The sequence below is a fragment of the Choloepus didactylus genome, chromosome 16, assembly GCF_015220235.1.
Source record: "Choloepus didactylus isolate mChoDid1 chromosome 16, mChoDid1.pri, whole genome shotgun sequence".
Taxonomy (NCBI): Eukaryota; Metazoa; Chordata; class Mammalia; order Pilosa; family Megalonychidae; genus Choloepus; species Choloepus didactylus.
This window is the reverse complement of record NC_051322.1, coordinates 22,995,062-23,019,833: the sequence shown is the minus strand read 5'-3', so window position 1 is coordinate 23,019,833 and position 24,772 is coordinate 22,995,062. Positions and strand designations below refer to the sequence as shown.

At 50.5% G+C, this 24,772-nt stretch overlaps 1 protein-coding gene across 1 annotated transcript in view; it reads left to right on the top strand.

Moving 5' to 3' along the window:
- Positions 1–12,589: 12,589 nt before the first annotated feature.
- Positions 12,590–24,772, top strand: part of ONECUT2 (one cut homeobox 2) — a 51,366-nt gene continuing 39,183 nt past the window's right edge. Inside the window, 1 exon segment of the mRNA XM_037806137.1 lies at positions 12,590–13,811. Coding sequence (XP_037662065.1) covers positions 12,590–13,811 — 1,222 coding nt within the window.

The window sequence follows — 24,772 nt, the reverse complement described above, 5'->3', positions numbered from 1 at the left end:
TATGGTTTCCTCTTCCCTCACATCCTGATGATCCACACTAAGCTCTAGCTTATAAATGTCTGTATTAAAATGAAGATATATAGTGTGAGGTAAATATCTAGCCCTGGATACAGAGAACCTGTTACCTCCCTTGATTTATATACCATATTTATATTAATGCAGCCTAAAATTACCCTTCTTATGTTGGGTCATTTTGAGTAGCAGATTAATACCTGCATCTTTTTCATATGAATTGTTGTCAAAACCCAGGGATATCTCTAGATTTATATTTTCCAGTCTAAATAAAGGCTTTATATTGGTCCTTGTTAAATTACATTATGTTGTTCTAACTCCATCATCCATATTTCATTTTGACTTTTGATTTCATCTTTCAACATATTAGCTAGGTTTGATAACTCCATTCACCTACCAATTTGATGAGCAGTCCTTCTAACCTTCAGCAAAGACTTTAATAAAAATATTGGACAAGATAAGATCAAGAGCCCTATGGCATACCACTAGAGATGCCCCTCCAGTTGGCATCCTCAAGGGCTTACAATATAAAAGAGCCAATGAATCACACACACAGATAGCAATACCAAGCTTTGGATGACATATACTGAATAAGAAAACAAAGCTATAGTTGAGAGAAGAAAATAATCTCAAAATCATCACGTGAGGCTCCACATTTTAGTAATTAAATTCAAATACAAGTTTGAATGCTGCAGTGGGGCATTTTAAAAAATGTCTTTCCTTCCTGAAATGTACATGCATATATGTGCTAGGATCACTACATAAAATCCATTCCCAACTATGGATCTCACCCACAGAATTTACAAACACAGCAGTTGACAAACACAGGATGAATAGGATTTGAAGTGGCATAGATAAGGGAAGGATAAAATTTTACCCCATTCGGGATGAATATACTTCTATAGATGTAACTCCCCCTGCTGCCCCTTCACACGAGCACACCCAACCCCAACTATACACTGCTGTAAGCAACCCCGACATGTGGAAATCAGTATTTGTAAAATGATTATTTAGCTTCCCAAAGGATTAGTCATTTTGACAATGGGATCATACAGAGAGCTCATTAAGAGAAAATTTTGGAATAATTATTTGTGGGTTTTTTTTTTCTCCTTTATACAGAAAATAGTTTCATATGCTTTTATTTATTGATGTCCAACTTTTTCAGAACACTATGAACAAAATATCCAGAGCTGCTTCTGTTTGCTTATATTGTGTAACAAACCTAATGTTAAACATGACCCTTGAAACTGTTCCCACATCTTTCCCAGTCAGGACACTCCGATGATAAAGCAAATAGCACTATGGTCCCACGTTGAAGAAATAGGTTTTAAATAAAAATTTCCTCCCTTTGAGTAATTTCTGCCATATAGAACTTAAAATCCTCATCAAAAGAAATACCTCAGTCAAAAGGTGTCATCTATACCAAGAAATGACATTGCTCATTCGCTGAAACATTTTTGGCCTCACTGATCACCCCAGTCAATGACAATTTCTGTTTCTCTCTCATTCTCTGTTCCATTTCTTCTACCTTTCTTGGTCTGAAAATGAGTTATAGATAAGAATCAAAAACTCTGAATGTAATCTGAAACTAAAAGTAACAAAGCCACCATTCACTGAATTAGATCACTTAAAATTACAAATAAAAGCCAAGAAAATTCATGTTTGGAAAACAGAATCCTGAAAGTTTGAAGTCGACCACTACATGTTTGTCCCATCAGAAATAGCTTTTTAAGGCTCTAAGATATGTAAGCCTTGGATTCTGACTTAGGACATCCAAAAAATAGCCCAAAAGAGATTAATGCAATCATTATAAAGAACCCATTTTAATCAAAGGGGATCTATATCAAATCAGACTTTAAGCATGGAAGGGACCTGGGAAGACATCTACTGAAGGAAATGGAGGTTCAGAGTCACACGGCTGGCTGGTGGTAGGACGGGGACTAGAATGCAGGCCGCTGCCTCCAAACCCAAAATTTGTTCTTCTGCGTCTCAGCCTTAAGGTTGAGGGTGGTAGACTAAATACAGCGACTCCTAACCAGCAATTGCTAACATTTCCTGACTGATATCCAGCCATTCCCAAAAGAGAACAAGAAAAAAAAAAAGGAGGGGGAGGGTGCTTGACTTAGCCCACTACCTTAAGAGGAGATTTTGGAATAATTATTTGTGGGTTTTTTCTCCTTTATACAGAAAATGAAGAGTCATCACCATGATCCCACTAAAATGTAAGGTCCATGAAAGCAGAAACCATGTCTAACTTGTTCACTGCTCTATCCCCAGTACCCATGTAGCAACATATATCTGAGTGGGTTTTTTGTTGTTGTTGTTGTTATTTGCAGCCCATTATCCAAACATCCCTTCTATTTTGTGGTGACTCTTCAAAGTATGCAGTATAAGTGGAATGCAGTGCCCCACTTCCCACTCCTAACAGCTAGGACCCTAGTATGTGCTCTAGGAGACAGACTACCATCCCACTCCACTCTTGTAAGAGTGATACCAAAACACAGGGGCGAGGGAGTAGGCGAATGGGGAGTAGATAGCTTAGAAGTTACTCTTAGCAGTGACACAGACACCCATATTAGCAGCAGCTCCCTAATCACATTGATTCCACAGCATGACCTTGGCTTTGTTCCTGCCCCTACCCTCCCTTGGTTCCTGCTTGTTCCAAGCTTCGCTCTCCTGCCTTCTGACCCCTCTATGAGCTACCTAGTTTCCTTCCAAGGAAATTCTTTTCTATTTAAGTAATTCTAAGGCAGCTTCTATTGCTTCTTTTGCTTACAATCAAGAACTCTACTAGGAACATAGTAGCATTCCATAAATATTTCTTAAAAGAACAAATAAACTAATCAATCGATCGTCATAATTTTTTGTATAATACTTTACAGCCTCTAAGCACCCTCCCAAATACTTCATTTCGAAATACAAAAAATATCCTGGTCATTGCCCCTGGTTACAAAATCCGGATTACTGCCCCAAATTTATGTTCCAGTTTAGTTATGATACATATAATTTTGACGAACAAGGGAAAGTTCTTTTTTATCCAAGAGTCAAGTAAAAAGGAATTTTAAAAAAACTAAACTAGCCTTAGACATCATGTGTCCAAGTACGGGCTAGAGAAAAAAACTTTAGAACTTAGAGAAGTGGAAATTCTGAGTCATAAAAGGAAGTAAAAAAAAAAAAATCCAAAGGAAATGATATATGCAAATGGCTTTAACGAAGAAGTCTAGAAATGACGGTGGAAATGTTATGAGTTGGCATTTACCAGGTGCACTGTGGGATGCAAATGGTTCAGGCCCTGAGGGAACAGCATCTGCAAAGGCAAAAAACCCAGACATCTATGCTTTAATCGCATGGCTCTGTCTAACTAAAGTTACTGCATCCAAACCAGACATCATAGTTTTATAGGGGATGTACACAGAATATTATTTAAAGGATTTTCAGACATCTTTCACCAAGTCCAGAATTAACTCAACTGATTGGGGGAAAAAATTGGGAAATTTTTGAGGACTTTCCACATTTATAATTATAAATGAGGGTCCAAATGTGGTGTTTCAGAACATGCTCTTTCAGAAACACCCTGTGAAATTCCACTGGGCAATATAATTTGTATAATTTATGTTGATAAGGTAAAGAACTTGACGTGGCACATTGCATTTGTCTCCAAAACTGGATTTCCCCAGTATGATCGCTGGAAAACCACTGCAAAAATCTATTAAACTGTCTTGGTAAGCAAGAGAGGAAAGGCCATTTTGTGTTCAGTGACCTATACTCGGCCCGCGGATTGAGTATAGGTCACTGATTTGGATTAAGCAGGGCATGATATAGTAGACAGGGCTCCTTTTTACTCTATCACTGACCTTTGGGGATGTGGTGCTCAATTTTTACCAAGATAAAGTCCAAAGAACACATTTTGCCGACAAAAAGAGATAGTAAATACTTAAGAGCAGTTTTTGAAAGACAGCAAGGGAGCTATGAAACGCTGGGTAAAACATAGCCTATATATTTCCTGTATAATTTGTGATTTTGATAAAATGCAGTAAAAAATTTTTCAAATTGTAATGAAATGTCACCTGGCATTAAATGACCAATGAAAAGGACTTATTTTTTCGGATATAAATACCACCGCCCCCCCCAAAAAACGGCTTTTTGTAAACTATCTGAATACATTAAATCCTTCGATGTTTTTGAGTTAATTGTGAGGCTGTTAACCATAGTGCTTCTTTAGCATGGATTCTCTATACAATTGGGTCATCCTGTTCTCAAATTCCTCCTTCTCTGATCAAATACGCCCGACTCAGTTCCCGGGGCAGAGGAGAGGGAAGCCGAGCCCGCCCTCACGGAGCCACAGCCCCCGGCTCGCCGGGCTCCCGCCTCGAGGACACCCGCACTTGTTGCTCGGCGGCGGGGCGGCGCGTCCCGGGGGCCGGTCCCAGGCGTCCCTCACGCGGCGGAGAGCGGGGCGAGCGGCCGACCTCCGCCCGGCCCGGCCTCCCGAAGCCCCGCGCCCGGGACCGCGGGCACCGGAAGCGCCCTCGGCCGGCCCTTCCTCCTGCAGAGGCTGCCCGGAGCCGGGAAGCGGGGCCGCCCTTTCCCCCGCAGGCGCCCAGGGGGCCTCTCCGCACCCTGCAGCCCTTTGTCTTCTCTGCCTTTCTGTCTCCGCCCCAACGTGCGGGAGAGCCAGGCCTGGCCGCTCCCCGGGCGCCCATCCCGGCCGCCACCCCATCGCGCTGGTCCTCGGGCAAGGAGAGGAGCCCAGGCCCGGGGGCGCGAGCCTGCAGCCACGCCGGGTCCAGGCCGGCCAAGGTCGTCGGGTCGCGGGCACCCAGGGCCGGGAGCCGGGCCGACGGCCCTCCCTTTCCCCGCGGCCTCCCCACCACTCACCCTTCGGCCCTGGAATCAATAGTAGCCGCTGATTTTTCACGTCAATTGCAGCTGTCTAATTCATCAGTGAATAATTAAATCAGAGGCAGCCAGGCCTGCTTGAGCAAGGCCGGGTTTGGCGTCGGAGACTAGGGTTTTCCCTTCCAGAACCCATTAAATTGGCGGCCCAATTGGGAGCTGGGAGTGCAGCGAGGGGACAGGCCTAGCCCTGCACTAAGGCTGGGCCCGGGCGGCGTCCCGGGTGTGTGAGGAAAGCCGTAATCCAGGTGTAGGGAATAAGCGGGTGAGGCCAAAGAAAGGGAAGATGAGGGAGGCCACGCAGGGCGCTCCACCGAGGCCTTCCAGCTCCGCAACGTCTCCCCACTTCGGTGCATATGCTACATTCGCCCAAGTCCGGTGCCCGGCGCGAGACTGCAGTTCCCGCCTATTTTTGTTTGTTTGTTTGTTTTGTTTTGTTTTGCACTTTCCTCACGCTGACTTTGGGGAGGGAGAGGAAATCCACTCTCTGGAGGCGATCTACCTTGGAGGAAGATGGAGAGAAGCTGAGAGAATCGCCTAGAAACGGCATTGATTTAGACATCAATCCTGGCTGGCACCCTCCGCTTCCCCGAACCGCGGGGACGCGAGCCCCCCGCCCCCGGAAGCGGCTCGGAGCAGGCCCCCGGGCCGCGGGTCTCGCCTGGGCAGGCGCGGGAGGGACATGGGCGCGGCCGGGAAGGGGCCCCTCGTGGCCTCCTGCGCGGCCACCCGGAGCCCGCGGCCTCGACGCCGGCCTCTGCCGGGTGATGTCCCGTGCAAACACCTCTTCCTCGAGGCCAGCAGGTCTCCTGAGTCTGTCCCGAGTTGGGAGCGCCGCGGGCATGGCTTTCCCAAACCGACAAAGGGACGCATTCGGAGCTCGTTTTTTTTTCGAGGCGGCCCTGCCGGGCCCCGGCTCTGGCTCCCGCGGACCGCGGGGACCGCGCTCTGCTCCTCCAACGGCCGCGGCCCCCATGGCTTCCGAATCTGCCGCCCCAAAATCCTGAGGTCCGCCAGAGTTGCTTTACCTCGCACATTTTGAAAGCAAAATGATTCGCAATTTCTAAAAATGGCACTGACACGATTTTTCCAAAGACACAATGCTCCTACGATAATTTGAATGTGCTCTATTCCCTTTTATCATGTTACCTTGAAAGATCAACTCTGATTCACTTGGATACTTAATATCTTTGGTAGCCGATACTCGAAGAATCTAAAGAAAAGTTACATAACTCCATTAAAAAAAAGGGGGAGGGGGGGTCTGACCGGCACAAATAATTTAAAAGCCTCGATTAGTTTTGATAGTTTCCAAATAGAAATATCTCCTTTTGAAATCGGAAATAATACTTCTCAAGCTTAAAATCTGGACTACTCCTTTTTAAAACACCCTATACTTTAAAAGTTGTCCATGGTGGCTAGAAAATTCAAAATATATCCAAAAAAATGTAAACTTTCTCATTTTCATCAAAAGGGGGGAGTGCTCGGTATTTGTATTAATGCTTAAACAGTATTCAATCCCCTATCAAAATGGTTATTTCCAGAGCAAATACATGATCGTTTTAAGGCGGGTAATAAATAAAAAGCGACGCCGGTGTTTACTGTTTCAGGGCAACCTGAAAACGGCTCCACTTTCAGGGAGTTAAATTTGTCCTTATAACAATCAACTGCAACTTTTGCCTTCCTTAGGAAAGGACAATAAGATTTCACGCACAACTTGACCTGAACAAAGGGACCTCACGCCAGTTTTTCTTTTGTGGGGTGACAATCGGAGGAGAGGAAAACTTTACCTTAAGCATGTATCAGGTGTATTTTTGAAAACCCACTATGACGAGAAACTATGACTACAGACCCACGCACTTAAAAACGAGGCTACGCGGTTTTGGAGGGAGGGGCGAGAAATGAGGTAGGAAGGGTAGTGAAAGCCGGTCAGGGCGAATTCGTCTTGGTTCTCAGGCTAAGAAGCTCTTTACTTGAAGTGCCACGTTGTTTTAGGGGAAAATCCGTGTTCCGGTAAGAGACGTGGTGATCCCACACCCCGCCCCCACCCCCAAAACGAAAGTCCTCTAACCTTTACGAGTTCGAAACCTCAACTTCCTGTTCACTTTTTTGAATTGCTGTTTCCCCCAAAGATTAAAATAATTTCTCCCACCAGCTTCCGCAGGGATAGCGGCCAGGAAAACAGAACAGGAAAGGGAGTGCCAAAGAAGGGTCTGCGGTGGACCCCGAATTCGGGGAAAGGAAGTGCCCTGATAAGGGTCGCAGTCCCGGCACCCAGCCGACGGCAGGTACCGCGTGTCGGGATTTGACAGCGGAACTGCGGCCCAGGCGTCCCTCCCGCCCCCAAATCCTCCTGCGAGGGGGCCGGGGGCCCCAGAGAGGCAGGGAGTGTGTGTGTGCGTGTGTGCGCGCGTGTCAGGGAAGCCAGCGGTCCACGAGGACGCCAAACTTCCAACAGTCCTCTGTCTATGCGGGGGATAAGGGTCGGCCCACCTAGTCCCTGGCTTTCTTTAAAACTAAGCAGCTTAGTTTGGCGGACCCTGGATTCTGGCTGCGGCCGCGCCGAGGCCCTGAAGCAGGGGCCCACCCTCCTTTGAGTGGGGTTTCCTCCTCTCCCGCCCTCAAGGCCGCCCACTCCCCGTGCCCGAACTACTGAGGAAGTCGTGGGTTTTACCCAGCCCAGTCGTCGCAGCCCTTTTCTCCACCTTCGCATCTAGACGCTGGGGTTGGGGCGCCGAGGGAACTTCCCCCAGTTGGGCCGGGCTCGTGGCTTCATTTTTCTTTTCCTAAGAAGGCGGCTGAGGGTGGGAGGAGGACTAGTAAACCTCCAACACCCCCATTCCCCTGCGCAATGTGCCCTCTGTCAACCGAAAAGTTAGGGTTAGGGGCAGTCCCTTGCCAGTTCTGTCAATCTGGCTGTCCGATGTTTAACAAGATGGACGGGGAGGAAGAGAAGGTGAAAAGGGACCCGTTCGGTTCGCCACCGAAAAAAACTAAAAAAAAAAAAAAAAAAAAAAAAAAAAAAAACTTTTTCTAGATCCAACTGGAATCTAAAAAGTGTCAGTGAATGTCTGAGTTTAGAGGCTGAAGACGGTTAGTGAGTCTGGGCTTCGGTTTTTCATTTTCATCTCCCTGTGCTCAACTAGCTGGAGCTTTCGGACAGAAAGAAATTGAAGCTAATGGAGATATCAAACAGAGCCACAATTCCGAAAGCTCCTTTTCGCTACAAGCACCCAACGTCCATCTGCAAGTGTAATCACAGACTTGCGGTGTCTTCATCACCAGGGACTCCGAGGAAAGGGGAGAAAATTCTCCGTAGTTAAAAAGACCACTGTATTATCACTACCATTATTTGTATTTAGCAACATAAGAATTTCCCCCCTCTTAAAATTCTCCCACAATATTGAGACAGCATCCGACTCATACAAACGCTTGAGGCCTTTCTGGAGAACCATTACCGTTCAATGGCTAGAAAATTGCTCTCCTGCCTTTAAAAAAAAAAAAAGAAAAGAAAAAAGCAGACGAAGCAGCAGCTATAAGAGACAACAAAAACTTTCTCCCGCATAATCCTCGCTCCCGGAACCACAAAGAAATGATATTGACTTACCCCCGAACGGATGATGGGTTTGATAAGGGGGGGACTTTTTTTGAAGATTTCTGTTCGGGAGCCGCACAGACAGCTGCAATTCATGGGCGACGCTGATTGCCAGAATCGCTATGGATTGGCATGGGGTCTGCGGCTCACAGAGCCTGATCGATACCCCTACACTCACACGCCAGATGGTTTGGGAAAGGACAAAAATAAAATGGTCCAAATCAACACACCATTATGTCTTTTTGTATTGCTCTGATAAACCTAGTTGAGGCACAAATGTGTTCTCCGCAACACAAAAACGGAAGGGATTTGAGAATTTGGATAGAAATAAGAAACCCTCTTCTTCCCCGTATTTGAGCTGTGGTTTACTGTTGTTTAGCAAAAACAAAGCTATTAGGCCCTTTATTCAGATTGGGTTTACTTGTGGTCTGTTTATTTATGTGTGAATAATTTATAGGGTTCTATTTTAATTGAATGTTCTCCTCTCTCTCCCTCTTGAAGCCTAAAAAAAAATTAATGTGAAAATATGTGTGGAAAGTTCTGACAGTAAATATTTTCAGTCTTTATCTGCTCTCTTACTAACTCAGGTTCAGATTTTTTTTTCTCTTCAGTGCAATAGCCTACATTTGTTGTTGAAGCGGCATTTTATTTACATACTTTTTTGACCCATTTTAGAGTCTGGTCTTAAAGAAAATTTTGCATGTGTAGAAATGGTATGCTAAAAAGTATATCCTGCTCTAGATATAATGCTTGGTGCAACTGTGTGTCCATATCAGAATAGTCCTGAAGTAGCACTCTCACTACCACATTTCTACACAGTCTGTTAATCAAATGGGGATGGCGGGGCAGAAGTGTACTTCAAATTAAAAGAAAAAATTCTGAGTCTCAGAACTTCTGAAGGTTCGAGTATGCATGCTAAAAAGGAGAAAGCAACTATTCCTTTTTATTTTCTAAATAAAGTACTACAAAGAAAGAAACATCGAAGATATTTCAAAACATATTTGAAAATCTTATTAGTACTGATATTCTAAGTAGAAAGTAAATTTATTTTTTTCCTACTTAGAAAAAAAGGGGGAAAGAGCATTCAAACCTGATTCAGTAAAAATCAGGGTGCTGACTAAACAAGCACATTCATTTTCCTTTTAAATGGGTTTGGGGTTGAAATATAAAATCTCGAGCCACCATTAGAAAAACAACGTGAAAAATCTGCTTTAATCTAGCCCAATGAAATTATACACAAAGAAGCCAATATAGTTTCATGATTTCCCTGAGATTGCCAATATTGATCGAGGGAAAGGGGAGGGATGGTGGGAGAGAGAGAGAAGGGAGGGAGGGAGGAGAATATGCAACTCACCTTTCAACTCTCCAGCACGTGACAGCTCCCAGGCACACCGAAATGTAATTCCCAGGAGCAGATTTATCTTGGTGGCCTGGTAAATGAGTTTATCATTTTGAAAAATTATTTAAATGGCAATTTATATACTTAGGTTTCTGTACAGAGGCAGTGCCTACCCGTTGTTCCATCTTGGGGTCACTGGCCACTCCTCAAGCCTGAAGCCAGAGCAGCGAGGCTGCCTTCAGCACTGGGGTGCATCAGACCCTGCCTCTCTCCTGCCTGTGCTTGCATCACTGAGCACTCCTGGACCAACAGGAGGTTGTACTCGTGAACTTCTGTTCAACTTGGTGTGTATTTCAGACATTAACTGTTTCAAATTATCCCAAGTGTCCAGTAGTCATATCTAAGATAGGGAGCAGGGAGGGAGAGGAAAAAGGCAGAGAAACAGGAAACTGCATTACTTTACCTGGCTCATAGTATGACATTAAAGACGTGAGCAGAGAGAAAAGTATGTCTAGCAAAGCAGGGGTGGGTCACTTTCTTACCTACGGCTTTGATATCACAGAGAAGAAGCTATTAGAAAGAACAATTGGCAATGCTATTGGCCAGAGCTCAATAAAGTTGATCTATGAATAATGTCACTGCAGATTCATGTGACAGGACGGTGTGGGATTTTTTGCTCAGTAGCTAAAAGAGACAGGAGGGCAACCGTAAAAGGCCACTGAGACTAAGAACTGTTTTTCAAATGAATTAAACCTTTCTCTAGCGCCAAGAAGGCACATACAGTATTCCAGGCTGTGTCCTTGTTTTCTTAGCAAGTTTTCCCTAACAGCTGGAAGTGGTCGGAGGGGGCTGTCTTAAGAAGACCCCCTGCTCCTCTTTTGACAGCTGATCAAAAGAAAATAGGTCACGCTTCTCAAACCTATGTCCACCCTGTCCTTAATTACTGTCTCTTTAAACAAAGGCAACATCTGCGCAACCTCAGCTAGCCTGAATCTTTGGAGGCAAACAGAGCGCAACCTGCTTTGGAAGAATCTGTTACTTTTAAAGCCGGGTATTGGCCTCTCTGGCTGTCTTCAATACCCCCTCCCTCCGGACCCCCAAACACACACATACACACTCGGCGGCGGAAATCTCCACCTCCTCTCTCCCCTAGCTTCACTCCTATCCTCCATCCCGGGTTTGCTAAACAACGGAAATTAAAGGCAGGAGAATGTGCACGTTTTAAAGCTGCGGTTTGTGAACGTTCTGGAGCTCACCCCGGCGCTAGGTATTTTCAGAAACAAGGTTTGAACGTGCAGAGGTCGGTCAAGGCTTGGTGTCACCTACCCACAGCCGTAACCGGGCGTTTATCTCCTGGTTTATCTCCTGGGATTCCAGAGGCGGTGTGTGTGTGTGTGTGTGTGTGTGTGTGTGTGTGTGTGTGTGTGTGTTTGGGGAAAGATCCGCGGTGTCTTCCTGGCTGCTTTGCATAGTCCCTGCACCCAGAAGAAGGTTGCTCACTGTTGGCAAAAGCGACAGTCCTCCCCTCCTGCCACATTTTCCCCCTCACCCCGCCCCCACCAGTTCGATACTCTGCCTGTCCTTTCCGAGTCGCTGATGCGACTTGCCCCATCAGCTCCAGGAGTTCTAGTTTTGTTTTGCAACCTAGCAGGTCCCTTCTGAAACCTCATAACTGGGAGATTTATGGGCTCACCCGTAATTAAATGATGTTATTGTGTTAACTTTGCATGCAAACGGCAGCCCGCGCAGCCGGTGGGCTGGCGTCCTGTGGCCGCAGCTTGCAGGCGGCCAGGGCGCGGGAGTTCCTCTCGCCGGATAGATTATGTACACCCCAATCCCGGGAATTTGCCATTCATTAGAATACATTAGTTGCTGAATCTTAAAAGGCTAAACTACTGGCTCCCGGCTAGGGACGCTCTGGAAGTGGCTTGCTAGGAGATTCGTGTTTGTTTGTTTGTTTGTTTTTACACTAGCGCCTAGCGAAGTCTTTTCCTCCCGGCTTACAAGCCTCGAGAAAACCTTTTAGGTGAGCGCAGGGAACTGAAGCTATGCCCTTTTTCCCAGATCGCAGCTGCCAAGGAACGAGACAGCGCGGCATCTTTAACATAATCTCTCTCCCTCGCTCGCACTCTCTTCTCTCTCTCCCCACCACCCCAGCCCTCCCCCTCCTTTTCCTCCCTCCCTCTCCTTGACGTTTGATTCCAGTAGCAAAGGAGGAAAAAAGGCACCGAGCCGTCAGCCAAACGTGAAACGCGCGGCCCCGCCCCCGCCACAGCCATTGGCCGTTGTGCACAGGAGGCCCGCCCCCAAAAGCAGCGGCGGCCGAGGAGTGGCTATTCGCGGCGCCCGTCGAGCGCGGCTCCGCCCCGGGCCAGGGAGGGTAGGTTGGCTGCCCCGGCGAGCGGCAGAGCCCTTCTGGACAGCTCCCGCTCACCCAAACAGAAGACGTCGGCGCCGGAGCGGGATCGGACATGGCGAGGCAGCGAGCCGGCCGGAGCGGCGGGGCCCGGTGATCCCTCCCTCCCTCGCCGCCCCTCCCCTCGCCCGCACGCACGCCCCGGCCGCCTGCACCCCGCCCCCACCCCGGGCGCGCCCGCAGCCTGGGGCGCACACCCGCACGCACGCTCCCCTCTCACACTCACGCACTCCCGCGCCCGCCCCGCTCCCGCCGCCGAGCCCTGCCACGCGCGCCTGGCCAGCCCGCGGGCCGCCCCCGCCGCCCCCGCCGCCCTCGGGCCCCGATGGACTGAATGAAGGCTGCCTACACCGCCTATCGATGCCTCACCAAAGACCTAGAAGGCTGCGCCATGAACCCGGAGCTGACAATGTAAAGTCTGGGCACTTTGCCCGGGCCGGCCGGCGGCGGCAGCGGCGGGGGCGGCGGCGGCGGGGGCGGCGGCGGGGGCCCGGGCCATGAGCAGGAGCTGCTGGCCAGCCCCAGCCCCCACCACGCGGGCCGCGGCGCCGCCGGCTCGCTGCGGGGCCCGCCGCCGCCTCCAACGGCGCACCAGGAGCTGGGCACCGCAGCGGCGGCGGCGGCGGCTTCGCGCTCAGCCATGGTCACCAGCATGGCTTCAATCCTGGACGGCGGCGACTACCGGCCGGAGCTCTCCATCCCGCTGCACCACGCCATGAGCATGTCCTGCGACTCGTCCCCGCCCGGCATGGGCATGAGCAACACCTACACCACGCTGACGCCGCTCCAGCCGCTGCCGCCTATCTCCACAGTGTCCGACAAGTTCCACCACCCGCACCCGCACCACCATCCGCACCACCACCACCACCACCACCACCACCAGCGTCTGTCCGGGAACGTCAGCGGCAGCTTCACCCTCATGCGCGACGAGCGCGGGCTCCCGGCCATGAACAACCTCTACAGTCCCTACAAGGAGATGCCCGGGATGAGCCAGAGCCTGTCCCCGCTGGCCGCCACGCCGCTGGGCAATGGGCTGAGTAGCCTCCACAACGCGCAGCAGAGCCTGCCTAACTACGGGCCGCCGGGCCACGACAAAATGCTCAGCCCCAACTTCGACGCGCACCACACTGCCATGCTGACCCGCGGTGAGCAGCACCTGTCCCGCGGCCTGGGCACCCCGCCCGCGGCCATGATGTCGCACCTCAACGGCCTGCACCACCCGGGTCACTCTCAGTCCCACGGGCCGGTGCTGGCGCCCAGCCGCGAGCGGCCGCCCTCGTCTTCGTCTGGCTCGCAGGTGGCCACGTCGGGCCAGCTGGAGGAGATCAACACCAAGGAGGTGGCCCAGCGCATCACCGCCGAGCTGAAGCGCTACAGCATCCCGCAAGCCATCTTCGCGCAGAGGGTTCTGTGCCGGTCTCAGGGAACTCTCTCTGACCTGCTCCGGAACCCCAAACCGTGGAGTAAACTCAAATCTGGCAGGGAGACTTTCCGCAGGATGTGGAAGTGGCTGCAGGAGCCCGAGTTCCAGCGCATGTCTGCCTTACGCCTGGCAGGTAAGCTTAGGGGTCTTCCAGGGAGAGGGTTTCTGGGGCTGGTTGGGGCCCGGAGCAGCCCGGCCATCCCCTTCTCTCGGTTCTCACTTCCTCTCCCCTAGGCACTTCCTCCTTGTCCTCATTATTTCTTTACTTTTCTTCTTCCATATTCTCTTTCTCTTCTCTTTCTAGTCTCCTCCCCCTTCTCTTTTTTCTTCTCTTCCTTCTTTCCTCTGCGTCCCCGAGCCTTCATTAACCATCGCCCCCATGCCGCTTCATTCGCCCCCCACCCCACACCCACACCCCCGTGTGCCTTCACTTTCCGACCTTCCCCAATGGTGGAAGGCGGGATGGGGGTGCACGGTGTCCGCTACGAGCCCTCTCTTTTCAGGACTCTCGGAGACAGGGACTGCGCTTATCATAAACTGCACTTGCGCACTTTTTTAGACAATACGTTTGTTTTCCAGGCTGCCTAGTCTCCCTGGGGCTTTGCTCTTTATAAAGGAAAAAAGGTCTATCTCGCTCTCCTCCTACCCACCACCTCAGGCAAACTTCTTTGGTCATAGGCAGGAGGCACAGCGAGCCTAGACCTGGTCGGGAACTGGAACAGCGCTCCCGGAGCCGGTCTCCCGGCGTTGGCGTGGGGACTCTCTGCCCGGGCTTGACTGAAAGCGCAGGCTGGGCCAGTGCCGGTGCCACTGTCCACGCCGAGGGGAGAATAGCAAGGACGAAGATTGGGACTGCCACATTCACCAGCTTTGGGCAGACGGGGAAGGAGAGACCGAGAGTGGAGAGTGCCCTGCCTCACTCGCGGGTCGCCCTAGCTCGGCTCCCAGCGTTTGCTGGGATTTTCCTGGGTTTGCCTGGGATGCACTCGCGGGAAGAGGTGCTGAGAAATTAAGATGCAGATTAGTTAATACATCTCCGCCTCGGGCTGCAGGCTCCGCCTTTGCATTAAGCGGGCACTGATTGTGCGCGAGCGCCGCAGTAGGGAGGGCTGGCGGCCCGCGTGAAGGGACCGGTCAAAGCGAGGGTTACATTGTTCTGGAGTCAGCTCGACTCTTTGTGCCTCCTCTAGCGGCCGAGCCGTGAGGTACAGCCCTCTATTGTTCTAGGAGCACAGAAACCTCCAGTATGGGCGGCGGGTGCGAGAGCGAGAGGGGAAGACGCAGCAGTGGCTGCGACTGGCACGCAGTTGCGCGCTTTTGTGCGCACAGACCCAGCGCGGCGCTCGTGGCGACTGCACTGTCCCCAGGACCGAGTCGTAGGCTGAAAGGGGCTAAGTGTCTCGGCCACTCACGGGGGAGGACACTCAATACGCTACTGCAAGCTTCTCTTGGGCTGGGGCGGTCCCTTGGGATCCGTGGACGATCTGGGGGACAATTCGTGGTGGCAATGATTTGCATAGGCGCGGATATTGGGACGCGTGCGGTTCCGAGTCGGCCAGCACAACGGCTTCCCAAGGGCGGATCTCAGGCTCCTACTCCCGCCCTCCGGGGCTTTCCACGCACCACTGAACCCGGGTTCCACTCGTTAGCCGCCCAACCGGGCTGGGGGATGTGACAGGCAGCCTATTCACCGTGGCTTGGGGGAAGGGGCGTTTTCCTACTTTGACAGCTTCTTCCTTTACCCGCCGTTGGGAGATTGTCATCGCCAGCCAGTAATCGCCACATAGCATTAATTGACCATTGAAAAGGTAAAGAAAACCAGTTTTCTCCAAAGAGCTTTCCCCCCAATCAGTGGACTCCGAGTACTTTTGCATGGATTTGGAAATCTAAGTTTTCTTTCTCCTTTAGCTTACTCTTCCTCCTCCTACAGTTTTCTCCATTTGCTCTTAGTTTCTGGCAAAGATTAAGCAGTAAGTAGAGAGTAGCAGTGAGAAATTTAAACCGGATGCCTACCGGCAGCTCCGAACAATGTGGCACCCCTTTGTCTTATGTGGAACCCTGATTTTGTTAGGCCCGCTCGGGCGGCCTGTAGCACCGGCTGGCTTCCTGTGCACCGGGGACATTAGGAATTGGCAGTCATGGGGATACAGTTAAAGGGAGGATGACAGCTATTCTTCTACTCTGGCCCATCTTAGAACGCTGCCGCCCCCTCACGCCTATAGTGTAAAGGACAGAGTTTCTAAAGCACGTGCCTATTGCCTATGTAGGTTTGAAAGCGAAGTGAAAAGTAATGCTTTACTTACCAGCGGGTAGTCAGCTTTTACAATGGCCCGAAGCATTGCTGGGATGAGTAAGTGGGGCATCCTGGAGTCACCCACCCCCACCCACGCCTGGGGAGCCCCAGGGGTAGGCCTCAGAGAGCAAAGCTTAAACCTCTGGCTTTTTGGAAGAGCAACACTGACGCCGCCTCCGCGGGAGGCTGAAAGCCTCCTCCAGGGAACGGGAAATTCCAGCTGAGGACCCCGCTTTGCTCAAGCATTCAAATATGTGTCTGTTTTATTACCCCGGGTTGAAAAGGGACAAGAGCTTTAGCCTTTTTATCTGGCCATTTTATCAGCAACAAGTGTGTTGAGTGGTTGTTATTACATGGGAGGCTTTTCAGTTTGGGGTCAGTAGATCAGTCTTTTCAGACACTGACGCAGAAGCTGGGACTTATAAGTAGGTATTATGTGTTCAGGAGTACTAAGGGACAGGAGCAAATGGAGAAGGAAAGCGCCGGCTTTCTCTACCAGGAGTATGGATCGGAATCCCTGCTGAGGTTCCACCCGATTCGCATCCGGGGATTAAACAAACCCAACAGATACGAAGTCCCGCGCCCCTAAGAGACCAAGCCGCACCCCCAGCCTGCCTAGACCTTGCTTCTTTTCTCCTCCTTTTGGTTTCCCTTTCTTTTTCTCATTTGGATCCCTTCGGGTCCTTCCGGAGGCCCAGAATTAAGATTTCTGATTCGGGCTAGCGCCAGCTAGCTATGTCCTTCCTTTCCTTTCTCTCCTCTCTCCCCGCGACCCCCCCCCCCCCACACACACACACATATCCGCACGGCTTTCCTCCCTGCCAGCCCCTTCGGCGTATCTGCAGTCCGAGGTGGCATTTCAAAGAAGAGAGAAGACGTCAGGGGCATTCTTACTGCCCCAACAGAAGATGTCGGAGAAATAGACTCCACGTGCAGATTTAGATATGAAAGGATGGCGAGAGCAGGAAATGTGGACAGCCGTGCCCAGTGGGGTCTCCTCGGCCGACCCCTCGGGACGATCTTTATTATTAACCGGGCAAGAGGCGGTGAGGACCAACTCCCGCACAAACACTCGGGCGTCGAATCCTAGAGGCCTGTGGACCAAGCACAAACAGACGAGGGGACTCAGAGAACCCTGGTAAGAATCCGGAGAAGCGCCCCCGCGGAAGAAAACCGAGGCCTCGGTGGCCCGGGTGGTTTTCTCCAACGCGCGGAGGACAGAACGAAGCTCCAGGAGATTACATTCCCTGCGGAGGTTTCCGCCTCTTGTGAGCGGGACTACCGTGGCGGCCTGTGCCGAGTCTGCCTCCCGTCCCCCCCGCCCCGCGGCAGGCGCCCGGCCCTCTCCCGGCGGCAACTCCCAGTGGCGGGTGTGAAGCGAACTCTTCAGGTGGCCGAGGGCCTTTAATCCGCCAAGATTTCGCCTGGGCCACCTGGCGCGGGGAGCGGCCGGCCCTGGCGGGAGCGGTCCGCAACGGCTCCTGCCAAGGAGCACCACGTGCGTGCGAGTCTCCTGCAGCGCCAGGGACATCCTCCTACTACGGGGACCCCCTAGCATCTTCGGTGCTGAGGGGCGGGGGTGGGGAGGACAAGGACTTACTTTGCAGCGCCTCCCCATCTCCTCTCCCGCCTGTAGGGCCTGCGGCCCCCGCCCAGCCCACCTCTCCCCGGCTTTAGTTCGGAATTCGAGCCCAAGAGACCCAACGCTGCCCGCGCCGGCGCGGATCAGAAGATATTTTCGCTTGATGGGCCGGTCTGATAAATAATTGAAAAGCTCGCTACTGTCCTAGGTTGCCTCAAAAACACCTTCGTAATACGCATTAGGTTGGACCGGAGCGGGCAGAGGCGGCGGGACGCAAGGGAGGGGTTTGAAGCCTAGCGCAAGGCGCCCAGGCCGACAGGCGCCCTAGACTCGAGAGGCTGCGCTTTTATTTTTATTCCAGGCTGTCCACTGTGCGGTTATGTCACTTTCTCAAACAAATGTGTATATGGAGGGAGATCGATGCTGATAATGTTTCGAAGATTAAAAGAGCATTAATGCTGGCAACAATAACGTAAACGTGTGGACCTAGATTTCATTGATCTGGAACCTGATCCGGCGCGTTTCCAGTAAGCCCGACGGTGCGCCCTTCCCAGCAGAGCGCTCGCCAGCGCCCCGGCTCCCCGGCGCTTCAGCCGCGCCGCTTCCCCAGTACAGGGCTTTTTCGCTCGTGTCTGGCCACAGCTCCTCCCCAGCGCGGCCTTAACCCGTCCCCCTCCTTTCCGAGGCTTTCTCCTCCCTCGCGGGGCTCCCTGTCCTCACCCCCAGCCCCTGCGCGCGCACACCTCCCTGTTCGGGTTCTCCGGGTGGCCCAGTCCGCATAGTACCTGCGTCGGCGCCTGAGCCCTCCCAGTTCGGTCCTTGGCTGTCACCCCGGGGCCTGCACGGCTGGTCCTCTATTGAAAACCTCCAGGAAAGTTGCGATGACCTCGAAATTCAGCCTCGCTCTTGATATGAGGAAACGACTAAGCCCAAGTTTGGAAATGACTTCACTGAAGCCTCGCGCAACAGCGCAGCTTCCCAAGCCTGGGATCTCCTGCCATCCCTATTCGTCCTGATACTGAAAGTTCCGCTCGCGGAATTTCTACACAGACGCATGAGTTGGACGCTGATCCACCGACAAAGGCCGGGGCTTCATCCTTGGGGATGGCAAGCACTATTCTGGCTAACTGGGTCAACCAGGGGAGATTCTCGTTTCCTACCCTGGCGGGGCAGGAAGGTAAGGAAACCGGACCGGGTAACATCCCTCTGTCCCTTACCCTCCAGCAGGAGAACTGCTTCTGCTCTGAGGCGGGAGACCCAGGACCATTCCTGGTAGGAAGGGGTTTCTCTGAGATAGATACATTCATTGGAAAAGAACTTTTACACTCTTCCTTCCTGCCTGTAGGGGACACGGCCAAACCTTGCCAACCGCTCACCTTGTCAAATGGTGGCTTGTTCTTCCAGAAGGAACACTAAGGTGAATTTTACTGGAAAGAATGATAGCCCTGGAACAGTAGTGGGGGTGGGATGAGAACTAAATTATTCTGGTTTTCTGAAATAAGTCCTCCAGTTGGAGAAAGCTTAACTTTTGCTTCAAGAGAATGTCCCAATTTGGAAGGAAGAGTGTTTTTCTGCCTTCTCCGAGAACAATGGGAAAGGGGGGGAAGGGGAGAAAAACAAATCTTGCCCCCTTCTGATATGAGGTGTGGCAGAGGGGGAGCAGGGATTTCTTTCTCTTCTCCCCAGAAGGGGGTCATCTTCTCCCCACTGACCTTCCTTAAAGAAGGGTGCTTTGATGCACTGCCTTGTTACTTAAATGAACGGTGTCCTATCCCCACTCCCCTCAAAAGGCACAGTGAGCTAGGTCAGGGGATCAGATACAGAAACTGAGGGCACATGGTTTCTTTTGTCCCACAGACCTGGGTATGAAGGGCTACTAGGTTCTGGGAGGAATGAGTGGGCCTTTGAGGGGGTAGGGTCCTAGACTTGTCCCCCAACCCCCATCTTAGCATCTCAAGACAGGGCAGGAGGCCTAGTGAATGGTGGGAGTAGGAAGAGGATAAACTGATTCCCCCAGATTCTCTCTGTGTCCCTCCAAGGCCCCAGAAGCTGCTCTGATTCTCTCTTGAGCCAGGTCTGTCCATGGACAACAGCGGCCTAGGTGCTTGTAACTTTCTGAGCTCCAGGCCTGAGCCCTGAAGGAAGGAGGAGAGCCTGTCTCTCCTGCTGTTTGCAAACCAAGACTTCATTTCTGGGTCACCTCTTGATGTGGGGAGCCCTTCCTCCCCCCACCCCACCCCCCAGGTTTGCTGGTCTTTCAACACCAGTTTCTAAAGGAAGAAGGTACCGGGCCCCACTACCTTAACACGGCTGATGGCTGGGATTGGCAGAAACTGTCTTCAGGAAGAGTGGTATCATGTAGGGGAATCCTTGGAGGAATGAAAACCTCAGAGGAAAAGCAGAGAGAGATGTAGTTTTGGGGTCCTTGCCAAAGGAAGGAAATGAGGAAGGAATAAACAAAAATCATTGCCTGGATAAAGGGCACTCAGGATTTGGCACCCTCGGCCTTAAATTTCATCTGTGGACTGCTGGAGTGTGCTCACCGTTGGTCCTCATAGGGACCCTTATTTTTCCAGACCTAGAAGGAAGTCACTTCCTCTAGGGGTATAACTCTTCTTGGTGGGGAGGGTCCATCATGAGGAAGCCTTATGGGGTCATTTATGCTGTCAGATGTGGAGCCAGCCTGGGGTGGCTGTTCCCGGAGACTCCTCGTCATCCCTTATCACCCAGTCTTTTGCCCTAACCCACTTCATTGCCTTTAGAAAAGGCTTTTTGGTTTCCAAGTCTCACTCAAGGCAACAACTCTTTAAAAAAAGTGCATAGATTCATTTCTGTAGAGGCAGCGATGAAGGAGGTGGGGAAGTTGATTGGTAACCCAGACCGTCTGCTGCCTGATGTGGTGCAGAGCAGTGAGGTGTGGAGGCAGGCCATGGGCCATGTGAATACAGGCAGTCTTGAGTGGGGAGGAGGATTCCTCAAAGCTGTGAATATTTCTTATGAAAAAATGTCCCATGGCAATTGTCCCAGAGGGAAGGGAGGCTCTGCCTTCCACGTTGGCGCCTCTGTCATCATCTGTGGATCCATTACTCTTCTGTAGAAAGCAGACTTTGTTTGGGTTGAAAGCACACCTCCAACGAAATTTAATCAGCATTGGACTTTGGCTTGTGTAATCAAATATACATATACTTTCCCCTGCAGGAAGAAAAATAATTTCTCTGTAACTGGTATTGACTTGAAGCCATGTAATCTCTGGAAAGCATCACATTTTTAAAGGGAAAGGTAAAATTAAGGGGAAAAGAATCCACAGTTTTAGTGGTTTGCCTTGTCATTGCTAAGAAGAGCCAGTTACTGCCTAAGAAAGGACAGAAAGAGTGTTCCTAGTTCTCAAATACTCAAGATGTCCCAACTGTAGATCTTTGACTCCTGCTTCCCCAGTGCAGTCAGCCTTCCAGATATGTATTGGTAGAAAGCCAGGTTGATTGGCTGACCAGATCCCAGGAATGTGGGCTTTATATTGATGTTCGGTTGAGACGACCATGGAAAGATCTGTTTGGCGTTTCATTTTTCTGTCCTTTTTGGAGAGGCTAACAGGCAGCAGCAGCTCCTCGATTTCCAGTAGGATCCACGTGAACAGCAAGCTCCTTCTTTGAGGGTGATTGGTAACCATTGCCAGAATACCCCCCACTCTACACCCCAGGGCGTTGAGTTTGTGGCTCTATCCTAGAGCATCCCCTCTGGAGCAAGATTGGACTCCCATTCCCTGGGAAAGGCTCCATTCTTTGCCTGAGCTGAGCCTGTTAGGGAATCTGATGTAAACACAGATCCATTGATTTGCATTTGTCAGAGAGTAAAGTTAAATCAGCGAAAAGAGAAGCCCTTACCCTTTTATGCAGGGCCAGGGAAACCTTTCATATTGATCCTATTGATCCAACCTTTCCCTTTAAGGAAACCACATAGTTAAAGACCCTCGTTCAATAGATTTACCCTTCGTGGTTGTGATATTCCTTTAAGCGTTCTCATCTAGGACAGCCGGGCATTAAGCCCACACACTCCAAACCAAACAAAAATGAAAAGGGGGTGGGAGGGGAGGGGTCAGGAGGCAGAACTGTGGAAAGTGACATTAAATCAAACTAAAATGTGCAATGATTCTGTTGGGGATGTTTTTCTCATTCTTCATGCAGGTGACTTGCAGGCAAAAAGGCAAAACAGATGCATTTAGCATCTCTTTTTTTCACAAAAGAAAATCTGTTTACATGCATAGGTTAGCAATGTCTCAGTAGCATCATTTTCTACTGTAAAATTATTTCAATCAAACCACTAGCATGATTCACTTAGGTTGGTTTACGTAAAAACTGATACTTCCACAATAATGATATTAGTTCATCTGTGGCAAATCAGGAATAGAATTATTCCCAGGAATGCTATGTTTTGCACTCTGTATATGAGCATGGACACTAAAGTTGCTTGGGAAGAGAGCAGGCTTAGAGTTGTGTTCTGATGGAAGTGGGTAGCAACTCTTCTTACAGAGCAGTGTAGATGGAATAGGAATTGCTAAATATTGTTCACCCTCCCTCTTGCTTGCAAATATGAAAATGAAATCCCTTTGTTTCCAGAACTATTGGCATAATCCATTTCATTTCTTCCCTGATCTTTTTTTTTTTTTTTTTTTTTTTGCTGTGTAAATAGCATCCATTTTTATGATTTTCTTTTCAACATGGTACATGAGCTATTCACAATTGGCTATCTCTTGGGTTGTTTTTGGACATTCATGTTTGTTTTATGTGATTGAAAAATATTAATGATTCCTTAGGTGAGCTAATCTGTTTATCTACTGAGTGAGTTCAGAGGGCAGAGTTCAGCTATGGTTCAGGTTAATTGAAGAGGAAGCAGTGAGCTCTCCAGGGCTGTGCTGAACAAGAGTACAGTCCCTTAAAATATCACATTCAGCAAACACAGAATTTCACTGTTTTCATCCCAGAGTCTGATGTAAGAGGCTCAGATCAACTTGGATTGTTTAAAAACCCAAAGCAAAGCACAGCAACTGCAACAAAACCCTCAAGTTCCCCTCGGGGAAGAAGAGTTTTCTCATTGGCTAATTGCTTTATTGGTAGCACTGACCTGCAGAGCAGCTGCAGGGCCTGGGTGAAGACTTAGGCCTCAGAATAATGTGCTCCATTAGAACAGGGCAAAGCATTTCTTGTTTACTCAATTGGAGCTCCCTGCGAAGTGCCATTAACCCCGGCTCAACTGCGTGTGTGCTGCAAAAGCCAAAGGTCACGCCAGTCAGGCTGTAGGCGTGGCCAGCTCTGCCCTGGAGGAAAGGAGGGAAGGAGGGAGGGAAGGAGGGAAGGAGGGAGGGAGGGAGGGGGCATCCTGTTGGCACTGCCCTCCCCGAAGCCTGACCCAGCCCTGTGGGCCCCCTCCAGGGCTTTGACTAAAGCAAGCAGTTGCACAACGTGTTTACATTTTCCGATTGCTGAATCATGTTATTGGTTATTAAACAATTTTGATCTGAGCACCATCAATCAGACTAGGAGAAACATCTTCCCACTGACCCTCTCTTTTTTTTCTTTGTGCATTACAGTATATAGAATTGTGCAGACGGTGCTTTTAGCAGGGACATAGTCTGGATAAGTGCTTGGACCAAGAGGAACCTGCAAACATGGCTAGGGTGTTATTTGGCAGAAGGAAGGTTTGAGGTGAAGCCCAGGACAGTCAAGGCTTCCAGCTAGGGCGCCACCTGCTGGGAGTCTTCTAACTGCAATAAGCCAGGCACCTCCAAGATCAACCCCTTCTCTTCACTTTGCTCTTAAGAATCTGCGACCCCATTCCCCAGTCTCCTGACTACCCTATGGAAACATTATCTTCCTAGAAATTCCTTAAAGGGCTTTTTTTTCCTGGTCTTGGGAGCTCTACCCTTTGCCTCTTCTAATTCATTGCCAAGGAGAAATCACCAGTTCTGCGGTGATAGGTGAAGGGATTCACCCACCCCAAACATTGAGGTAATAGTCTACTGTTTAACTGGAAGGTGCTTGGGGGAGGAGGGGAGAAAAAAAAATCCATGAGAGAGAGGAGTGGTTATGTGTGTAAGACAAATGGCTCAGTTGATGGTGCCTGTGAGGACTGTGCCAACTTCAAGGTGCTGTGCAAAGGTAAAATATTGTACAAAGGGGAGAGAGCGGGAGAGAATTCGGATAGGCAGGGAGGACAACGGGAAAGAGATATGCCAAGGAAAGCCGGCTGTGGGCTTTGTGAAATCCCCTGGGAAGAGAAAAAGTGAACCAGCCGTTTTGCATTTGCAAGGAAGTGAGCCAGTGAGCTCGACTTGGAGCCGGAGCTGGCTGTAGCTTTGCGGGCGGCAGCTGCTTGCAGACTCGCCTCCCATCGATTCCAGCCCGGAGCTCCTGGCGGCTCAGCACCCGTGTGGGTGGGTTGCTGCCTCCAAGGCCCGGCGCGGGCTTCAGCACCATGAACAGCGCCACTGCGCGCCTCGCGAGCCGGGGCGTCCGGGCTGCGGTCTGAGCCAGTTTCTGGTTCAACCCAGAGAGCACAGACGGGCGCTCTACCGGCTCTAAATCCCGGCAGGACCCAGACCAGTAGCTCCCGCGCCGCAGCTGGGCAGGGCCTCAATTTCCTCTGGGCCCGGTGGCGTCTCCGGTTCTCGGTGTGAGGTCAGAGATGATAAAGGGAACGGAGGCAGCCGCAGGCTGAGAACAAAAGATGCTAAACGCGACCCTTTCCTTTCGAGGAGGAAGAGCTTTGCCTCTGTTGCGGCAGAGGGATTGAACTATTTTTCTGGACGTTACTGCCTTCTGCAGGCACCAATTACCGCTGTCAACACGAGATTTCAGATTTAGGATTTCGTTTCAAGGTTTACGGGCTGGTTGCCCTCCAAACAGATGTACACAAACGGATGCTTTTGCGTACCCTCCCTCTTCCCCCTGCATGCTCCCGAATTTTGAAAACAGTCTTTTCACACTACCATGAGCGACAGTGTCACAGGGTGAGCTAACTATGGGACAGCACCATCTCTGATAAATTTAGAACTGGGTTTGATTTCTCCAGGGTCATCAGGGATGAGTGTCTCTTTCAGAAGAACCTTGCTGCTGCTGCTGCAGCTCCTCCCTGGCCCCCCAGAAAGGACCAGGGATGTAGGGTCACATCCCCCAGGTCACACAATAGAGTCATCTGGTTCTGGCCAGGGCGACAGCTGACTCGG